This window comes from Syngnathus floridae, chromosome 12, assembly GCF_059516105.1.
Source record: "Syngnathus floridae isolate MCC-2025c chromosome 12, RoL_Sflo_1.0, whole genome shotgun sequence".
Taxonomy (NCBI): domain Eukaryota; kingdom Metazoa; phylum Chordata; class Actinopteri; order Syngnathiformes; family Syngnathidae; genus Syngnathus; species Syngnathus floridae.
Genome location: NC_142424.1, coordinates 3,968,847 through 3,984,421, shown reverse-complemented (window position 1 = coordinate 3,984,421; position 15,575 = coordinate 3,968,847). Strand labels below are relative to the sequence as shown.

Here is a 15,575-nt window from a genome sequence, read left to right as displayed (position 1 = left end):
TTTTTATAATTGTTTAAATCCGTTTTTTAAAATTGAAATTACTTTAAAAACTTTTATTATTTATTTGTGTCATTTTGTTTTTTAAATTGGATATAATTTAATAAAAGAGTTTTTTTCTCTACCAAAAGAGGGCACACTAAATTAGACTGTATTTGAGTGGTTTATACTTTATTAAGTATCTGGCTAATTATAATTCAGCAATTAAGAATCAAGTTGGTAACACTTTTGGATTCCTTGGCAACAAGAAAAAGAAAATGCCTCATTTCATAAATAGGACTCATTTATGCATTTATTAGGTATAATACAAACAGTAAACTTGAAAATATATGTAAATTCTTGCAGAAATATTTGTGTATCACACATAATAAACATAAAAAGTGTAAAATATTTGGCATAAAGAACACAGTATTATGACATTTGTATTTACAAAATCCTCATACATCCAGATATTGTAAAACAATACCTGTCACCAACATTCTTCCTTTACAAATAAACTAAAGCTCTGTTTGTCAAAACATGCAATTAGCAAAGCTTTTATTTCCTCCAGAGCATTCATTCAGTTTGTGTGTGCTGACCAGAAAGCGAGACAGCCTGACAAAACAAATCAGTGCATCATCACATTGAAGACTTCACAGCAGTATGGTTTTGCTTTGAGATCCTATAAAACAAAACATGTGATTCCAGACCACGTTGAGTCTATCTCTGCAAACAGGCAAAAAGGGTCACAAAGTTTTCATAAATGACCTTCTGTACAAACAAGTTGTGCTTCAATGTGGAAAGTAAAACAGTTTTAAAAAAAAAAAAGATGGGTACGATGCGTACTTAGGTGTCACATTGGCTGATCACGCTCATACATTATGCCGATAAAAAATAAACTTTAGAAATTCTGCTGTACGTTCATTTCCTGCTTAAAATAAATCCATGTTTCATATTTACATAAATCCGTAATTCGCCTCTTGCTTTGTCTGTGTAATTAGTGTCTATGATATTCTATATGTGATAATACCTGAGCACAAAAACATAGTAAGGCTTTAAATTACTGCAACAACACCAACCAAAAAGATAAATTTATGTACATTTGTATATTCAGTTTTGTGATATTTACAGCACACTCGAAGGTTGTGTGATTAAAGAACAAGGCCACACAATTTACATAAAAATAGTTATTTTTTTCTGCTTTTTCTTTTTTGGCAAAATAAAATATAAATCAGAATGTGAAGAAATGTGCCGTGATGCTAGCATGCTTGCTCAAATATACATACAGTGTTTCTGGGGCGGGGCAACCTGTGGCCACACCAGAAAAAAAAAATATTGACCGCACCAGTAATTGTGGATTTCATTAATAAGCAGTGATGGACACCCACTTTTCTAAAAAGTCGCAAGGACTCACGTTTGGAATAAAACAGAACGTTGGGGATTGAAGCGGCCATTTTGGATGTCAGAGTCTCTGTACAATACACAAATGGTGATGTTTGGATGTTCATAGCAAAAAAGTGCATTTTTCTTTTTTTAAATGAAGTGCATAACAGTCCAAAAGCAAACATGGACTTTGCCCGTGTCAGCGATGGGCTCCGTTAAATGGCTTTTTTGTACTCCAAGGTAGTCGTTGTGTGTCGTCATACGCTCGAGTGTTTCTTTTTTTAAGTGACTCCAGAAGTGGTGCTCACTTCCTGTTTGCGTGTAAGCTTCAATCCATCATTTCCTCCTTGGAGAACTCCCGGGATTTTCTCTTAAAGAAGCCCATCTGCGGGAGAAAACAATAAATGTTTACAGCTGGAAATGGCACAATGGTTGTCGGAAATTGAAAAAAGATGCTTGAAAGAACGAAGTGAGCCATATGAGGTTCAAAGTCAAAGTCTTTATGAAAGATTTAGACAATTTGGAGTATGGTTATTTGAATTTAAGAAGCTTTTACCTTCCATAGCGCAAAGATGACTAGCGCTAAGATGAGGAGACCTATGAGGATGCTGATGATGATGATCCATATAGGGATTCCTCCTAAGCTCTCCTTGGAGACTTGGATCTTCATCTGGTGGGGGCCAAGGCAAGTCATTATTTTTTTTTAAATTAATTTATCATTATTTCTATTTCAAACTCACAGTCCTGGTGCTGTCAGCGGCGCTCAGCACAAACAGATCAGCGTTTCTGCTTCCCAAAGTGGCGTTCACTAACATGTACAGGCTGGAAAAGTCCGCCTGAAAGACCCCAACAAAGATGCAGTCCAGAAGATAAGGATTTAAAACTGATATCTTTGGAGAATACTTCTGGGACTCACTTTGATGAATGTGGGCTTCCACACTCGGAAGGTAACGTTGACCTGGCTGACTTTGGCTTCTGGGATGAAGCATTTGAACGAGGCGCACGGGAGGTTCTCGCAGTTCTGTGGTGAAATTCAAACACACCAAGTCAGACTGGAAGGATACTAAGACATAAATGGAAGCCTTCCACCACCCACCAGAAGAAAAATGCTGAGCGTTTCTCTGTTTGGGCTGGGTTTCACCACATCCGGGTTGAGATTAAGAGGGTTGATCAAAGCGGCCGCGTCGCATTTCATCTGGAAAGAGAAGAAAGTCCATCAAATCGTTTCCCTTTTGTGTCGACAAATGTTCCGCTGCTGCTCACCTGCGGGCTGGTGACGATGTGCGTCAAGTACAGCAAGTAATTATTACGAGGCGACTGCTCAGGGTAGGTCACCTTCAGGTCGAGAGGAGGGGTCACCATATCGCCTGCTTTCTCGATCTAAGAGAAGCCATGTGAGGAGATACATTAAATATCCCTAAAAGGTTTATTTTCAACATTGAATGTGATTTTTTTTCAAAAATGTTGACAATTTTTTGTCTTACCGTGTAGCTGATGTTGACCTCCTCTCCGATCACGCGGGTTTCGTTGAACACAGCCAAGTACTGCTCGCCTTCTTTCACCACCACGTGCTCGTCCACTGGACGCCTGCAAAGAATTGAAATGTATCGACGTCAGATGAATAATTAGAGACGGGGATAGGGAGCAACGGCGTACTCACACGGTGAACACTAGGCCAGCCTCGTACTTGACGGGGATGGAGATGAGCACCGTGTTGTCGTTGAGGGTGGAGGGAAGCTCTTCGCTGTCACTGGGGGGGCGGGGGGGGGGGATAAGGCTCAGGCATGTCCACGTGATTCGTCACAAAAACGTTTCTTTACCTCGTGGCTGTGACGTTGATCTGGATGTTGTGATGAATGTGATTAGGATTGACCTCAAACTTCACTTTGAAAGATTCCTGTAGACATGACCAAGCAGCTTGAAGAACAAAAGTGGTGATAAAAAAAAAAATTGATTTAAAGGGGTACCTCCACATTGCTCCCCAGGAAGGGGTACCCCACCGCACATTCCACTTTGGTGTGATTTAGAGTGCAGTCTTTTTCCGGCTGACGTTCCAAAAAAAACCAAGGTCAATCCAAAAAATATTTGCATAACGACGTGTCATGAGATCTCACCTCCACTTTGACGTAGTTGATGTTTGGCGTGAAGCTGATGACCACTTTCGTGTTGTAGGCGTTGTCTTTGGTGTTTTTCACGCGGATGTTCACGTCCAGTTTGTCCTTCTTGGCTCGGATCACCAACCTGGAGGACAGCAAAGGAAGAACCTGAACATACAAACGATCCGCCACAAGAGGGCAGCCTTGCGGCGGAAAGTCGGCAAGGCTTGACGAACTGCTTGTTGGAGACCTTGGAATTTGCAACGTGGGCATGATGCGTTCGGGCTCACCTTGTCACGCTGGGTTCGGCTTGGAGGGCGAGGTCGGCGATGCAACGCTGGTCGTTGCCGCAGTCCACCAAAGGAATCTACAAGAAAAGCAAAGTGCTATTAGATCTTTTTTTTTTTTTTTAATCCAACTCTAACATCTTTCCAAATGCTTTAAAGAGACCTGACAGTTTATTTATTTTCTGTCATAGTATAAACCTGGAATTATATTTCAAAAAGTCTTTACTCCAGCTTTTAGGAACACCTCATATGTTTGCGGGTGGTCTCCTCCAGCATTCCGGATCACCGAGAAGTGAGCAGTGGAAAAAAAAGAATCAAAATAAGCTTTTTATGTTTGTTTGTGTGCTTGAGTAAAAATGCTCCTTATGCGTGACCTTAATTTCCTTTGCCTGCCCTCACCCCCTACGGTGTGTTTCAAAGGTCACAGTGCATTTTGTTCCCAGTGTCCGAGTTTGGAGATACAGCATGCAACGCCGAGCGAGCGCTAGACTGTAAAATAATATCCAGCAGACGAGCAACTGTAGCTTCCGTCTGGTGATTTCCTGCTTGCTGCCTTTTCATAACAATAACAGGAGAAGACCCCGTTTGCTTCATTCCCATATCAGGCGATGAATAGTTCCTCGCTCGTTATCTGGACTCATCGCTCATCACGAACACTATTACTTGGAAAGTTAGCGTGGGAAGGCATGCTGAAAACTATTGCGAGATGAAAGTCGTATTCAGCAGATCTGGAGAGAAGAACGTACCGTTTTGTTAATGGACGTGGGGAGGCTTTCGTCCAGGACCGGGCCTTGGTCTTTATCGGCCAGTCCAAAGTCCAGCGACACCATGAGAGGGTCTCGGAAGTCCAGTCGGGCCTTGTAAATAAAAAAAAATATATTTTTTTTTCTCTCCTTTAATTTTTTGTGCAGTTTTTCATTTCTGAAAAAATTTAAAAATATATTCTTGAAAATATTTGATTGCTCAAAAATTAAACCTATTTGTTTTTAATCTAATAATGTTTTGCTGAAAAAATATGACTTTTTCCTCAAAATAAGAGTTTTTATTTTAAATACACACACACAGACACAGACACACACACACACACACGGCCGCAAAGCAGAAGCGCCGCAGCTGTTTTTGCTGATGAGTTCCTGTGCGTGATGCCAAAGGGAAGCTAATCAAAGAACCGCACTGCCATTGCACACGTGCCCACGAATGTCCAAAAGTGCAAACGTGACAGACAAAGGCTTGCTCAATCCTTTTCCTTACCGACATCACAAACGTCTCCATCACGCACTTCCTCTGCCGGTCCGACACTGAGACGATTCTAGAAATCCGCCGGTCGCTCTTTTCGTCCGAGTCGCGGAAAGAAGCCCTGGCTTTTGCTCTCAGAGCATCCAGAGTGAGGTTATAACGAATCACTGCAAAAGACGGTACAAAGTGTGAAATGACGCCACGATGTTTAAATCAGCAAAGAGTCTCACCTGCTTGGGTTTTAAGATCCTGCTTGTCGGATTTGACGCTGTAGACAAAACACACTTGAGTTTCAACGCACACGGTTTTGCGTCCCAGATGTTCGCATTGGTATTCGGTCTGCTGCAGGTTGATCTTGGCAGGGTCGAAGGTCATGTTGGCTCGGAGTTCCGCCACGTCTCTGGACCTGAGCGGGTCAGAGATGTCAATGTTAGCCACAGATTCTCAATTGGGTTCAGGTCAGGGGATTCTGAATTTGGTGTCCATGTTTTAATTACTTAGAAACAAACTTTTGGAGAAAAGGTCGGCTTTCTGGTTTGGTGTTTATGAAACACTCTGTGGGTCTTGAGAGTTCCAAAAAAAATGCTAAACGGCTGGCAATATGGGGGACTGTGCTTTGAAAAAAACAGCTGGCAGTTAATTAGCCTCTCCGGGGAAAACAATCAAAATAAAATTCCTCAAGGGAAAAAAAAAAAAAACTTCAAACGTTTCTTTTACTTGCGTGCATATTTCTTGGTTGGTGCTGTTGACAATTTCCAATGCGCAAAAGCAAATCCACTCGCAGAGAGGCAACAGATGCGTGATAAGCATAAAACGTGGCCAACGACCCCGACTGCCAAATCCTATTTCAAACTGGAAGCCACTTGGGGCTTGAAATTTTCACACAGCTTGAGAAGAAAAAAAAAAAAAGTGTGGGAGGACATTCTCCCATGCCTGTGAGCTTGAGTCATGGGTTTCCAATCTTGGGTTGGCGAGCCAGATATGGATCAATTTTTATTGGGTTATAAGCTATTTCGCCATCATTAGTCTCGTAAATGTCAAGAGTAAGGAACCCTGGCGAGTAGGCTTTTAACAGAGACATCTCCAGGAAGTCGTGGATCTCAAGCATACAAGTCCGGTGGGACGTGTTCAGCTGTATAAATGAAGCAAGCAAACGCTGTGAGATGATACTCGGCTTGCAAATGCTGATGAGTGGAATGTGTACGGACGACAGTATCGGGATACATGTCGATTACTCGATCAAGGGTTGGGCCTTCTTACAAGGCATTTTGTATTTTTTCAAGTTTGTATTTGGGGCTGTGTTTATTGTCTCACCAGAATAACGAGGCCCCGCCGAGACCCCCGATGGTCACGTCGGTGATTCCGTCTCCATTCAGATCCATGACCCCGTGTATAGACTGACCGAAGAACTTCATTTTGTCATCATTTCCGCCCGCCGGGATGTGCTACGCAGACAACGAGGCGACATTTGGATGAGTTTGACTCAAGAAATCCATGCTTGAGCAGAATGTGCCGCTCACCTGCACAAACTTCTCCTTGAGCGAGCGCTTGCTGTCGCCGTGGTAGATGTACACGCCGCCTTTGTGGTCGTTTTCAAAGGGAGCTCCTATGGCTACGTCGTTAAAGCCGTCCAGGTTGAGATCGGACACGGCGGCGATGGCCGTGCCGAATCGGGCGCCGCATGGTTCGTTTTTGTGCGTGCAACCCGATGAGCTAGCGCTGCAGCATGACTGGTTGACAGGCTTTAGCGTGAACTCGTAGGCAAAGCGGCCATCCTGCAATGAGATTGAATCTGAAGTTGACACTTTAGCACCACCTAGTGGCATCTTTGGGCATTTCAGAAAATCTCGTACCTGCTCGAGCTTGTAGACGTACACCTGGCCTTGCTCGTCTCTGTCGGAGCCCATGAACATGGGAGCGCCCACCAGCAGGAGATCCGTGTACGAGTCCCCGTCCACGTCAAGAGTCTGCAAGACGCTGCCGAAGTACGAACCGATCTGCGGGCATAGCAGGGGCATCTCAGTCATCGTACAAAAATAAACCTCAATTAAAAACTCACCTGTTCCCCTCCAAGCGTCTGCGAAACCACAACTTCCTTGTCCTCCAGCCGGTAGATGACGACACGGCCCGTGTGGTTGTACCGCGGCGCCCCCGTGATGTACAAGACCCCGTTCGGGGTGGACGCCGACTGCACGTCATAACCTTCGGAAACAAACACACGAACTGTTTACGCTTTTCAAGGAGGAAGCGATAAAACACGCTGAGCTGGCAAGACAATACAAGAGAAGGACACTAAAGGAGGCGGACAAAAAAAACAAAAAAATGCATTAAGCCAGAGCGGGTTTGCCAACGGCTGAGTTTACACTCCACCGACCCGGAACGCAGAATGAGTGGAGTGCGCTCTTCATAACGACAGCTTGATGAAATAAATCGATATTAAGATGCCGGGCTTGCTGTTACAAGCCATAAAAGGCATGGAGACGAGCAAGCCAAGCAGCGTATATAATTCATGTGACACGGAGTCAAGCATCGGCGGCCCGAGTAGATCAAACTGAAAAACTGTGTCTCCTCTAGCCGTAATACGTCAAGTAGAATCTAAACAAAAATTTACAGTAAATCCTAAAATATCTTATTGGACTCACCAAGGTAGCCTGCTAGTCGTTCATAACCGGCTTCCTTTTCTGGGTCAAAGAAGTTGTTCTTCTCCGGATAAATGGCTCCTTTGTCGGTTTGCGTGATCACCGTGCCGTTCCAGTCGTACGCTCCCACCGCTCCCAGTAGCAAGCCTTCCTATAGATGAACATTGTCAAGCATATTTTAAGGGTGAAAGATTTTTTTTTTACAGTGATTCTTAATAACTTTCCAACAAAGCAGTGAATCTAAATATAACCCGGGTGTTTTTGTACACAGGAAAGATGTTTGTCTAGCAGGAAGGGCTGGGAAAACAGCGTTAATTAAATACGTCAGGATGCTCCTGCTACCCGTGACTGTTAAAAGTCGGGGCCTCACGCTCGAAGAACAAATCAGTTTGTTTGCCATCGCCGAGACGAGTCATGCAAAGAGGGCGGGAAAGAATTCGACACATGATCGGGGAGCCGATAAAGTCGAGGGTCAAATGTACGCGGTCCTGAGGCACGTGAACGGCAAAACGTCGTTGCCTTCCGCCTTTTCTCGTGTTTGCAAAATCCAACAAAACGCTATCAGTGCGTGGAGTCGACGGGAAGACACAGAGGCTCTTGTTTCTGGAAGCGTCGATCGGAAAGGCGAATCCCCGAAGGGTGGACGATGCACCAGAGATAACACCAGGGCCTGAGTTCGCCGCTTCGGTCATCAGATAAAACTTAACACCCATTCGAGCAGAGGAACCCACGAGAATTTATTTCCTGTTATCAAGTTCAAACTGAAAGTGTGAAAGCGGCCCGTGTCACTTTGGAGCTTCTTACTCACTTACAGATAAATAAATTATATGTAAATTAAATAAATGTAAATTCCTCGGTTATGGACTTACTTTAGAAGCGTGAGCGCTAAACCCGGCTTGCGACATTTCCATGTCAAAGGACGAGGTGAAATTCCCGGTCGTAGCTGAAAGTCCAAAAAATAAAATCAAGAAATGTACTTTGACATCCAATCGTGTGTCCTCGATTACCTTCCAGGGCAAAAATTTTGCTGCCCAGCGCGTCCACGATGGTCAACAGCGCCACCTCGTCCGACACGTTGAAGAAGTGGTCACGTAGGGGCAGACTGGAAATGGACGCAATCTCCTTGATGAACTTCTGTATCTCCTCGGCACTCTTGTTCTGTCGGTTGTAGTCGCCCAGAACCTGGAGACAGAACATTTAAGTCTTTCACTTCCATTGACGGCTATAGACGTGGAAGATCCATTTTATCTGACTGAGTTAAGCTAAACAATTAGCTTCAACTTTTAACATTTGGTCTTTTTTTTCCTTCCAGGAAAAATTGTCCAACTTAGCTAACAGAGAATATTTTCCTGGCCTTATTTCTGCTAGCCGGACCACTGCTGACCTCGCAAGAAAAAAAATAAATGAATTTCGACCTACAGCAATTCCAAACCTCTCGATGCCATCTTCCTCGCAGTCATTGATGACCGGGTTGAGGTTGTGGGAGTCGTGCGACTCTCCGTCGGTCACGATCACCATGACTTTCTTGACGCCGGGCCGCGCCCCTCTCTCGGGCATGAACGCTTCCCTCCTACAAAGGCGGAAAAAATATCGATTTCACACCATTTTGGCGTCATTAGAGCATTTGAATGTCATCACCGAGGGCTGGAAATGATTATTTTGCGATCAAAAGAAGATCACAACATAAACTACACTTTTGGACTGTTTTAAATCTCCACATCAGTTTTGCGTCATTAGGCCAAACTGTGGGTGTGCTGCTGTCATTAAAGAGCATTTAGATGTCGTTGCCAAGTCCCCGGAAATTATGATTACTGTCTTGTGACTCACGGGCGACCGCTATGAGCTAAGAGAAAGCTCGCTGGCGTGGTACCTGGCAGTGTCGATGCCCAGGAAGGTCATTGTTTTGAACCCAGTCTGTTGCGGGAGCTCACGAACAAAATCCAGCAAGGCGTTGGTGTTGTCGAACTGGCTCAGGTTGACGCGGTGGGTGACCGTCTCGCCGTACGACACGATGCCCACCTGGAAAACACCGAAGAAATGTTCTTATTCTGCTTCTTCGACGTCATTCTTTGCAGCCTGCCGAGGATGTGGTGGTGACTTTCCAAATGACTTTCCAGAGTTTCCCTCTCTGGAAAAGTCCACAAGCTCCCAACCAGATCAATGCAAGTGTAATAAAAATAACCGCTCAGTGTAGAGAGGAAAAAAAAAAAGGAGCAGGAATAGTCGGTAAAACTGACTTGCGAGAGTTTGGGACCGATCTGAATGTTCTCGATGAAGTGGACCAGGAAGTCGATGATGCTGGTCCAAGGGTAGATGCTGTTGGAGCCATCCAGGACGATCACGATGTCCAGCTCTTTAGAACATTCTGGAAGAAGAGTGGGAATAAATGTTGGGGTCTCGGGATAGTATTGATGGGCGAACATACCTTGAACGCCCGGCGCCACCGAGTTGAGAACTTGGAAGGACGAGCTGACGTTGGCGCAAACTCCCGAGATGTACTGCTGCTGACCGCACATGTAGCCGTACTGAGGACCACACGCCTAACACACACAAAGTGACCGGAATGAAAATCTTCTGCGTAAACTATTTTGAGAACCGACTATGTGATAAAACAATTTGAGAGTTCATATGAAAAAAATGCAGTTATTGCAGTTCCACAGTTGATTCACAGCATCCTGACACATTCCCAGAGCAAGGCAGGCAAAACAGGGCGCGTCGAAGCCTCGAGTTCCCACAGATGAGTGCAAAGGTCCCGGTGAAGGCGTTTTTATTTATGATATGGAATTGTCGCGTATGTATGGGCAGCTTACCAAGAATCCGCCGCTGGGATTGGTCACGAGTGTGGTTCCCATGGTCATGTTCTCCTTGACTTCGTGTAAATTGGGAACGGTGGTGTTTTCTGTAAGAAACACAGAGGAATAAACAAGAGAGCACACACAGGAAGAGCAGCTGAACAAATTCTTCTATTTCAATTTTTCCCAGAGGAACAGAGAGAGATGCTCGGTGTCCATTACACACCGTGGCCAAGTCGTGGTAAATTATATAATTTTACAAAGTATTATTGTGCCCCAACCAGGTGCAGTAGATGGCCCAGAAGTGAAAGTCTTTTTTTCAATCTTACAAAATATTATCCAAATAAAAATAATTGTCAATATATAAAAATCTTTGTTAAATCAATGAATAATTTTCTTTTTGCAATCCATTTTTTTCCCATTATTTATTTGTTTGTCTATTTATTTAGTTGTTTATAAATCTATATTTAAATAAAATATTTTAAAATATACTTGCATTTATCTCATGCACTGCCAGCCCAGTTAAAAATGCATCTTTGACATTTATATCTATCAATGGCATGAGTTAACGACTTAAAAAGTATATTTTGTTGCATGCATTAATTTCCCCAACAAAAGACATATTTTAAAAATAACTTACCCACTGCTGACGTGAATAAACCCCAACAGGCCTCACATGACTGCTGGCCAAGAGCTATTTAATGTTTATCTATTTAATGAAGCTGTAATTACACATGGAGTGCCCATTAAGTCGGTATTTGTTTACTCTGATGGGCCTCGCTTCCCATCAGCCAGAGACACTTGTATACACTACACACAAACAAACAAACACACACACACACATAATATCTGGGTCTTCCTTACCTGGCAGTTCCAGTTTAACACAAGTGCTGTCCCCCTTGCCCACGGGACACTTGTAGACGTCGCCAGTTCGTTTTGCCGGCTGGCCCGATAGCGGCGACCCAATCAGAACCCTTAATTGGAAAAAAAAAAACATTTATTAGTTCTGATGTTGCCAACCAAGTGTTTCATAGCTGTGATAATAAGCGCAATCACTCACCTCTGTAAGCGCCACGATTATTTGGTTTATTATTTCGGTCTTGTTATAAAAATTTCATTGCGTCGTTAAAGATTATGACAGCAACGGACGCGTGATGCATGGGTGAGCTGGGCCGCGTGATTGGCTGTGTAAACTGATGCTAAAAGGAGTTGCTCTTGGTCTAAACAGCGCCGCTTATTAACATTCCTGTACTCTAATGAGGCCTGAGAGTCCGAAAACACTGTCAGGAAAAACACACACACACAAGTTCGAAGGGGAAGATGTTTTTTTGGATTGGCTGTGTTACATTAGCGTCAAAATTAGCCCCAAAAAATTAACACCAAAAGTATCGCTAAAATTAGCGCAATGCAAAATAAATATACATCGCTTATCGCAAAGGATTAAATTCCAGATCTTCCTCGAGTTGTGAATAAAATATTAATTTTATTGAAAAAAAAAATTGTGAGTCATGGCAAGCTGCTGCATCACCTCTAACAGCTCCTTTCAAACGTTATCAACACGCTCATACATTTCTTTCCCAGATGTTTCCCATCTCATCTACACTCCCACCATCGCTTTCTGACCGATTACGTAAAATAAGTGTTATCTGGGTAAGGCGGGTGCAGACGTTATAGGCCGGATTAGAGAAGAGTGAATTACTTCAACTCGACTCACATGCCTCCGATAAGGCGGCAAGTGGGAGCTGTTTACCCAACTCTCAAAGTCTGAGCAGAATACGTACATGGAGAAACTGCTCTAATTGTGATGTAACTTGTTGCTAGGCAGATTATTTGATTCAATTCAATCTCACCATTTGCCCTCACTGTTTTCAAATTGCTGGACGGTGTATCCAAACATGTCTTCCAGCGGGCCATTGAAGGACAAACTATTCTTCTGGTCCACGTTGAAAGACGACACACACACTAGAAGCACTGTGGAGAAAAAGAAAAAAAAAACATTTAGACAGGCACATGCTAAATAACCTGCCTGATGAAATGCATAAACAAATCTCGAAATGGGAAACTGCACTTTCAATCTAAATACACTGAAAATAAACACGTGGTCCTAAAATGTGGATGAAACGAGCTACCGCAAAGCCAACTATAAATACAGTAGCTCCTCTTGTCGTAATATTCTCCATGAACTGAATGAACCACGCACACACATTGACGTAGTGTCATTTTCGGAGGACACATAAGGAATGTCAAGCATCACCGCCAAACACTTTGCCCCCAAACTTGTCTGACCCTCGGGACAAAGACTTCTTCTATCTCAGAGGCGGCGTATGAAATGGTATAAATCATCGTGAGCGAACCACAAAGGAGCCATTTATTGTACGAAGCTGCTGTGGAAAAAAAAAATCATCTAGTCTAACTCTGAAACTGGTTGGCTGATAAGAAAAGCTACATTAGTTAGCCGCTAGGTTCCTTCTCTGGTTCCTCTGCTCCAGACGAGCTCCATTTCCTCTTCCTCTTAACGTGATTATACATTCCTTCAAATTGACAGGTGCACTCTCGCACGCTTTGCTGAGTCAAGATGGCTCCGAGCCAATCTGTACTCTTATCAAATGTTGAGCTCAAGTGCAGTTCAAAGTTTTTTATATATCCCCGTAATTACGACACATCCCACTCGGCTGTACTTGGTGTCTCCTCGCTGTGTCTATTTTTGTGAGTCTGGCTAGTGTGTCTCCGCTGGAAAACTAATAAGCGTGGTGGCCGCTTTATAGATGGAAATGGCCTAATGGAATTGCCCTCTAGGGCATTTGCTATTCAAGTACGGTTGGCAAGCTAAGCGGAGGGATAAGGAATTTTTAGACATGGACTTCTAGTGACAATTAAATTTGCATGATGTGCAAAAAATGCAGGCGACGGTAAATTAATCTGTCGTTGATTGATCAATCTTTTATTTATTCATTTAGCATTATTTTGTTAGCATCCAAAACCAAAGTTGCGACATTAACGTGAAGAATCTACACAGTAAATAGATATGTCAACATTCTATTCTGGTCTAATAAGAAGGCCGGGATGATAATCAGGCTTAACAAGATAATGCCCATCTAATGAGCGGCTTTGGGACCGCAAAACTAGCCTATTAAAAATAAACGACGTTGCTGTAATTCGATGGTATTTTTGGCTTAGTGTCTGAAAGCAGACTGAGAGCCTGCTGGGCTGAAGCATCAAATCCAGCTAGTCCAATTACATTAACACAACTTGCAATGCTTGTCACACACCCAAACATGGCAGCGGCAGTTTTTGTGGGCCTTCAGAAACACGGAATAGTCTCTCGCACCAGAAATCTAAAAGGTTCCCAAACAAAAGCCAGAAGACTGCAGGTCTGTTTTCAGTCAAATGTCCATGTGGTACTGATTGATGCTGGCACCGTGTCAGCTCGCGAGAACATGCCGTAAAAACGCTGCCCACTCACGATGACTCGGCTGCGTGGACGTTGACTCCTTTTTCGAGAATAAAATTCCTGAGATGTAGACGAGAGTGACCTGTTAGATATCTACCTTATCTTATTGCGGGGGCAACTTAACAATAAGATGCAGTTTGGGAGATAATGAACAATTCTTCAAAATCACTCCTAGTTGAGGTTGATTGCAAACATCAAAAAGCGAGAACTACAAGTTGAGTAACTAAAACAAAAACAAGTTAGCTTAATGCTAACACATAATGGAAAATGCCATTCACATGCTAAGGATTAGCATCTTCTGTTATAATCTTTTAAGCTATAGATATTTGAAAATTTTACATTTATATAAAAAAAAAAGAAAACGCTAAAATTATGATTCCACAAAGGATAAAATATATTTTTTTTTTTTCCAGCATCAAAAATTGTAGTACATGTAGGCTACTTCACTTTCCTGGCACGGCCAAGATGGACTGCTTGCAGCTGTATGAGCCCCAAATATTTTCAGATTTCCTTCTCTTCTTTTATCCTAATCTTATTTTATCCCCTTCTAGCCTACACTGCCCATCCCTTATTCCTTTATTTCTCTCTGTATTCGAATGTATCACATTCCACGCTTTCCGCTAAACTTCGTACGGCGTTCGTATTTGTCCATCTTGGCGCTCGGCCAGGCCGTAATGTGGCTTGTTTAGATGGACGCATTCCCGTCCGGTGGATTTGATAAGGGAAGGGAAATTGTGGAACACACGAGTTTTTCCATTGTCGGGATGAGAACACACACGTTGGGCGATGTTGGCATTCGAATAAAGCGAAAAGTTTTAAGAGCGATTGTAAAATCGGCCCAAATGCCTTTCATATTAACGCCACATTAACACAGTCATGGATATAACACTCGATGCAGATTTTCACCTTCCATCATGGGAACCCCTGAGGACTATCATCCATCTCCCTGCCACCCCATCCCATTTATCTCTGTCCAATTCTTCTCATCCCTCGTTCATTGAGTGTCACATTCCACTGTGTGCAACTTCCAGATGTATTCCTTCAACTGCAGGGCAAAACATGCGACCCTCTATAAAACCCACGCATGACATCATCACCATCCAGCCCACCCCCATGACTTTTGCATCCCCCGGAGAAATCACCTTTTTATAACAATCGCTGCTAAATATGCTGATGTCGACAGTTTGAAGGGGGGTGGGGGGCGGAGTTAAACTTTGTTTGTGTATGTGTGTAACTAAAAATACACACAGATGTACACACCCAAAAGGTCACACATTGACCTTCATGCCAGAATCAATAAGCAAGACACACGAAGACTCGCAGCAAGCGGAGTGGCTAAACTCACACTTCTTACATCAGCGCAAAGTTTGTTTGGAAGCTCACATCATCAAAGCTGTGTAATGACAACATACAAAACGCAATAATGAATAATCCTAACTTAAAATAATCCCAATTTAAATCAATGAAGTGATGTTACAAGTTTCATTTAAGCCTTTTTTGTTGGGAAATGGATTTCCGGACTGAAGTGGAAACAGATGGGCTTCTCTCTAATTAGCAAATGTAAAATAATAGTGACGAAAAAACAATAACAAAAAAAATAATATTGGAAAATGATGATTGATATACGCTGTTGTAAAATGCATGATATAAATAAAGTTGTATTGTCCAAACGAATGATGACATGACACCATCATGACAAAAAAAAGTAGCTAGTG

The 15,575-nt window shown here is 43.0% G+C and overlaps 1 protein-coding gene across 1 annotated transcript in view; it reads right to left on the bottom strand.

Moving 5' to 3' along the window:
• Positions 1-262: 262 nt before the first annotated feature.
• The window catches only part of itga1 (integrin, alpha 1), a 27,771-nt gene continuing 12,458 nt past the window's right edge, over positions 263-15,575 (bottom strand). The window contains exons 4-32 of the mRNA XM_088391061.1: positions 12,260-12,380; positions 11,274-11,383; positions 10,428-10,516; positions 10,043-10,157; positions 9,855-9,982; positions 9,488-9,636; positions 9,037-9,187; positions 8,625-8,799; positions 8,487-8,560; positions 7,621-7,768; positions 7,038-7,180; positions 6,832-6,975; positions 6,499-6,753; positions 6,293-6,423; positions 5,209-5,384; positions 4,994-5,145; positions 4,489-4,599; positions 3,746-3,822; positions 3,474-3,600; positions 3,327-3,404; positions 3,180-3,256; positions 3,020-3,109; positions 2,844-2,946; positions 2,623-2,739; positions 2,456-2,554; positions 2,276-2,380; positions 2,100-2,195; positions 1,916-2,029; positions 263-1,744 (exon numbers count right to left, since the gene is read on the bottom strand). Of these exons, the coding sequence (XP_088247187.1) occupies positions 1,688-1,744; positions 1,916-2,029; positions 2,100-2,195; positions 2,276-2,380; positions 2,456-2,554; positions 2,623-2,739; positions 2,844-2,946; positions 3,020-3,109; positions 3,180-3,256; positions 3,327-3,404; positions 3,474-3,600; positions 3,746-3,822; positions 4,489-4,599; positions 4,994-5,145; positions 5,209-5,384; positions 6,293-6,423; positions 6,499-6,753; positions 6,832-6,975; positions 7,038-7,180; positions 7,621-7,768; positions 8,487-8,560; positions 8,625-8,799; positions 9,037-9,187; positions 9,488-9,636; positions 9,855-9,982; positions 10,043-10,157; positions 10,428-10,516; positions 11,274-11,383; positions 12,260-12,380 (3,512 nt within the window). The 3' untranslated portion in view covers positions 263-1,687. The remainder of the gene's footprint in view (positions 1,745-1,915; positions 2,030-2,099; positions 2,196-2,275; positions 2,381-2,455; positions 2,555-2,622; positions 2,740-2,843; positions 2,947-3,019; positions 3,110-3,179; positions 3,257-3,326; positions 3,405-3,473; positions 3,601-3,745; positions 3,823-4,488; positions 4,600-4,993; positions 5,146-5,208; positions 5,385-6,292; positions 6,424-6,498; positions 6,754-6,831; positions 6,976-7,037; positions 7,181-7,620; positions 7,769-8,486; positions 8,561-8,624; positions 8,800-9,036; positions 9,188-9,487; positions 9,637-9,854; positions 9,983-10,042; positions 10,158-10,427; positions 10,517-11,273; positions 11,384-12,259; positions 12,381-15,575) is intronic.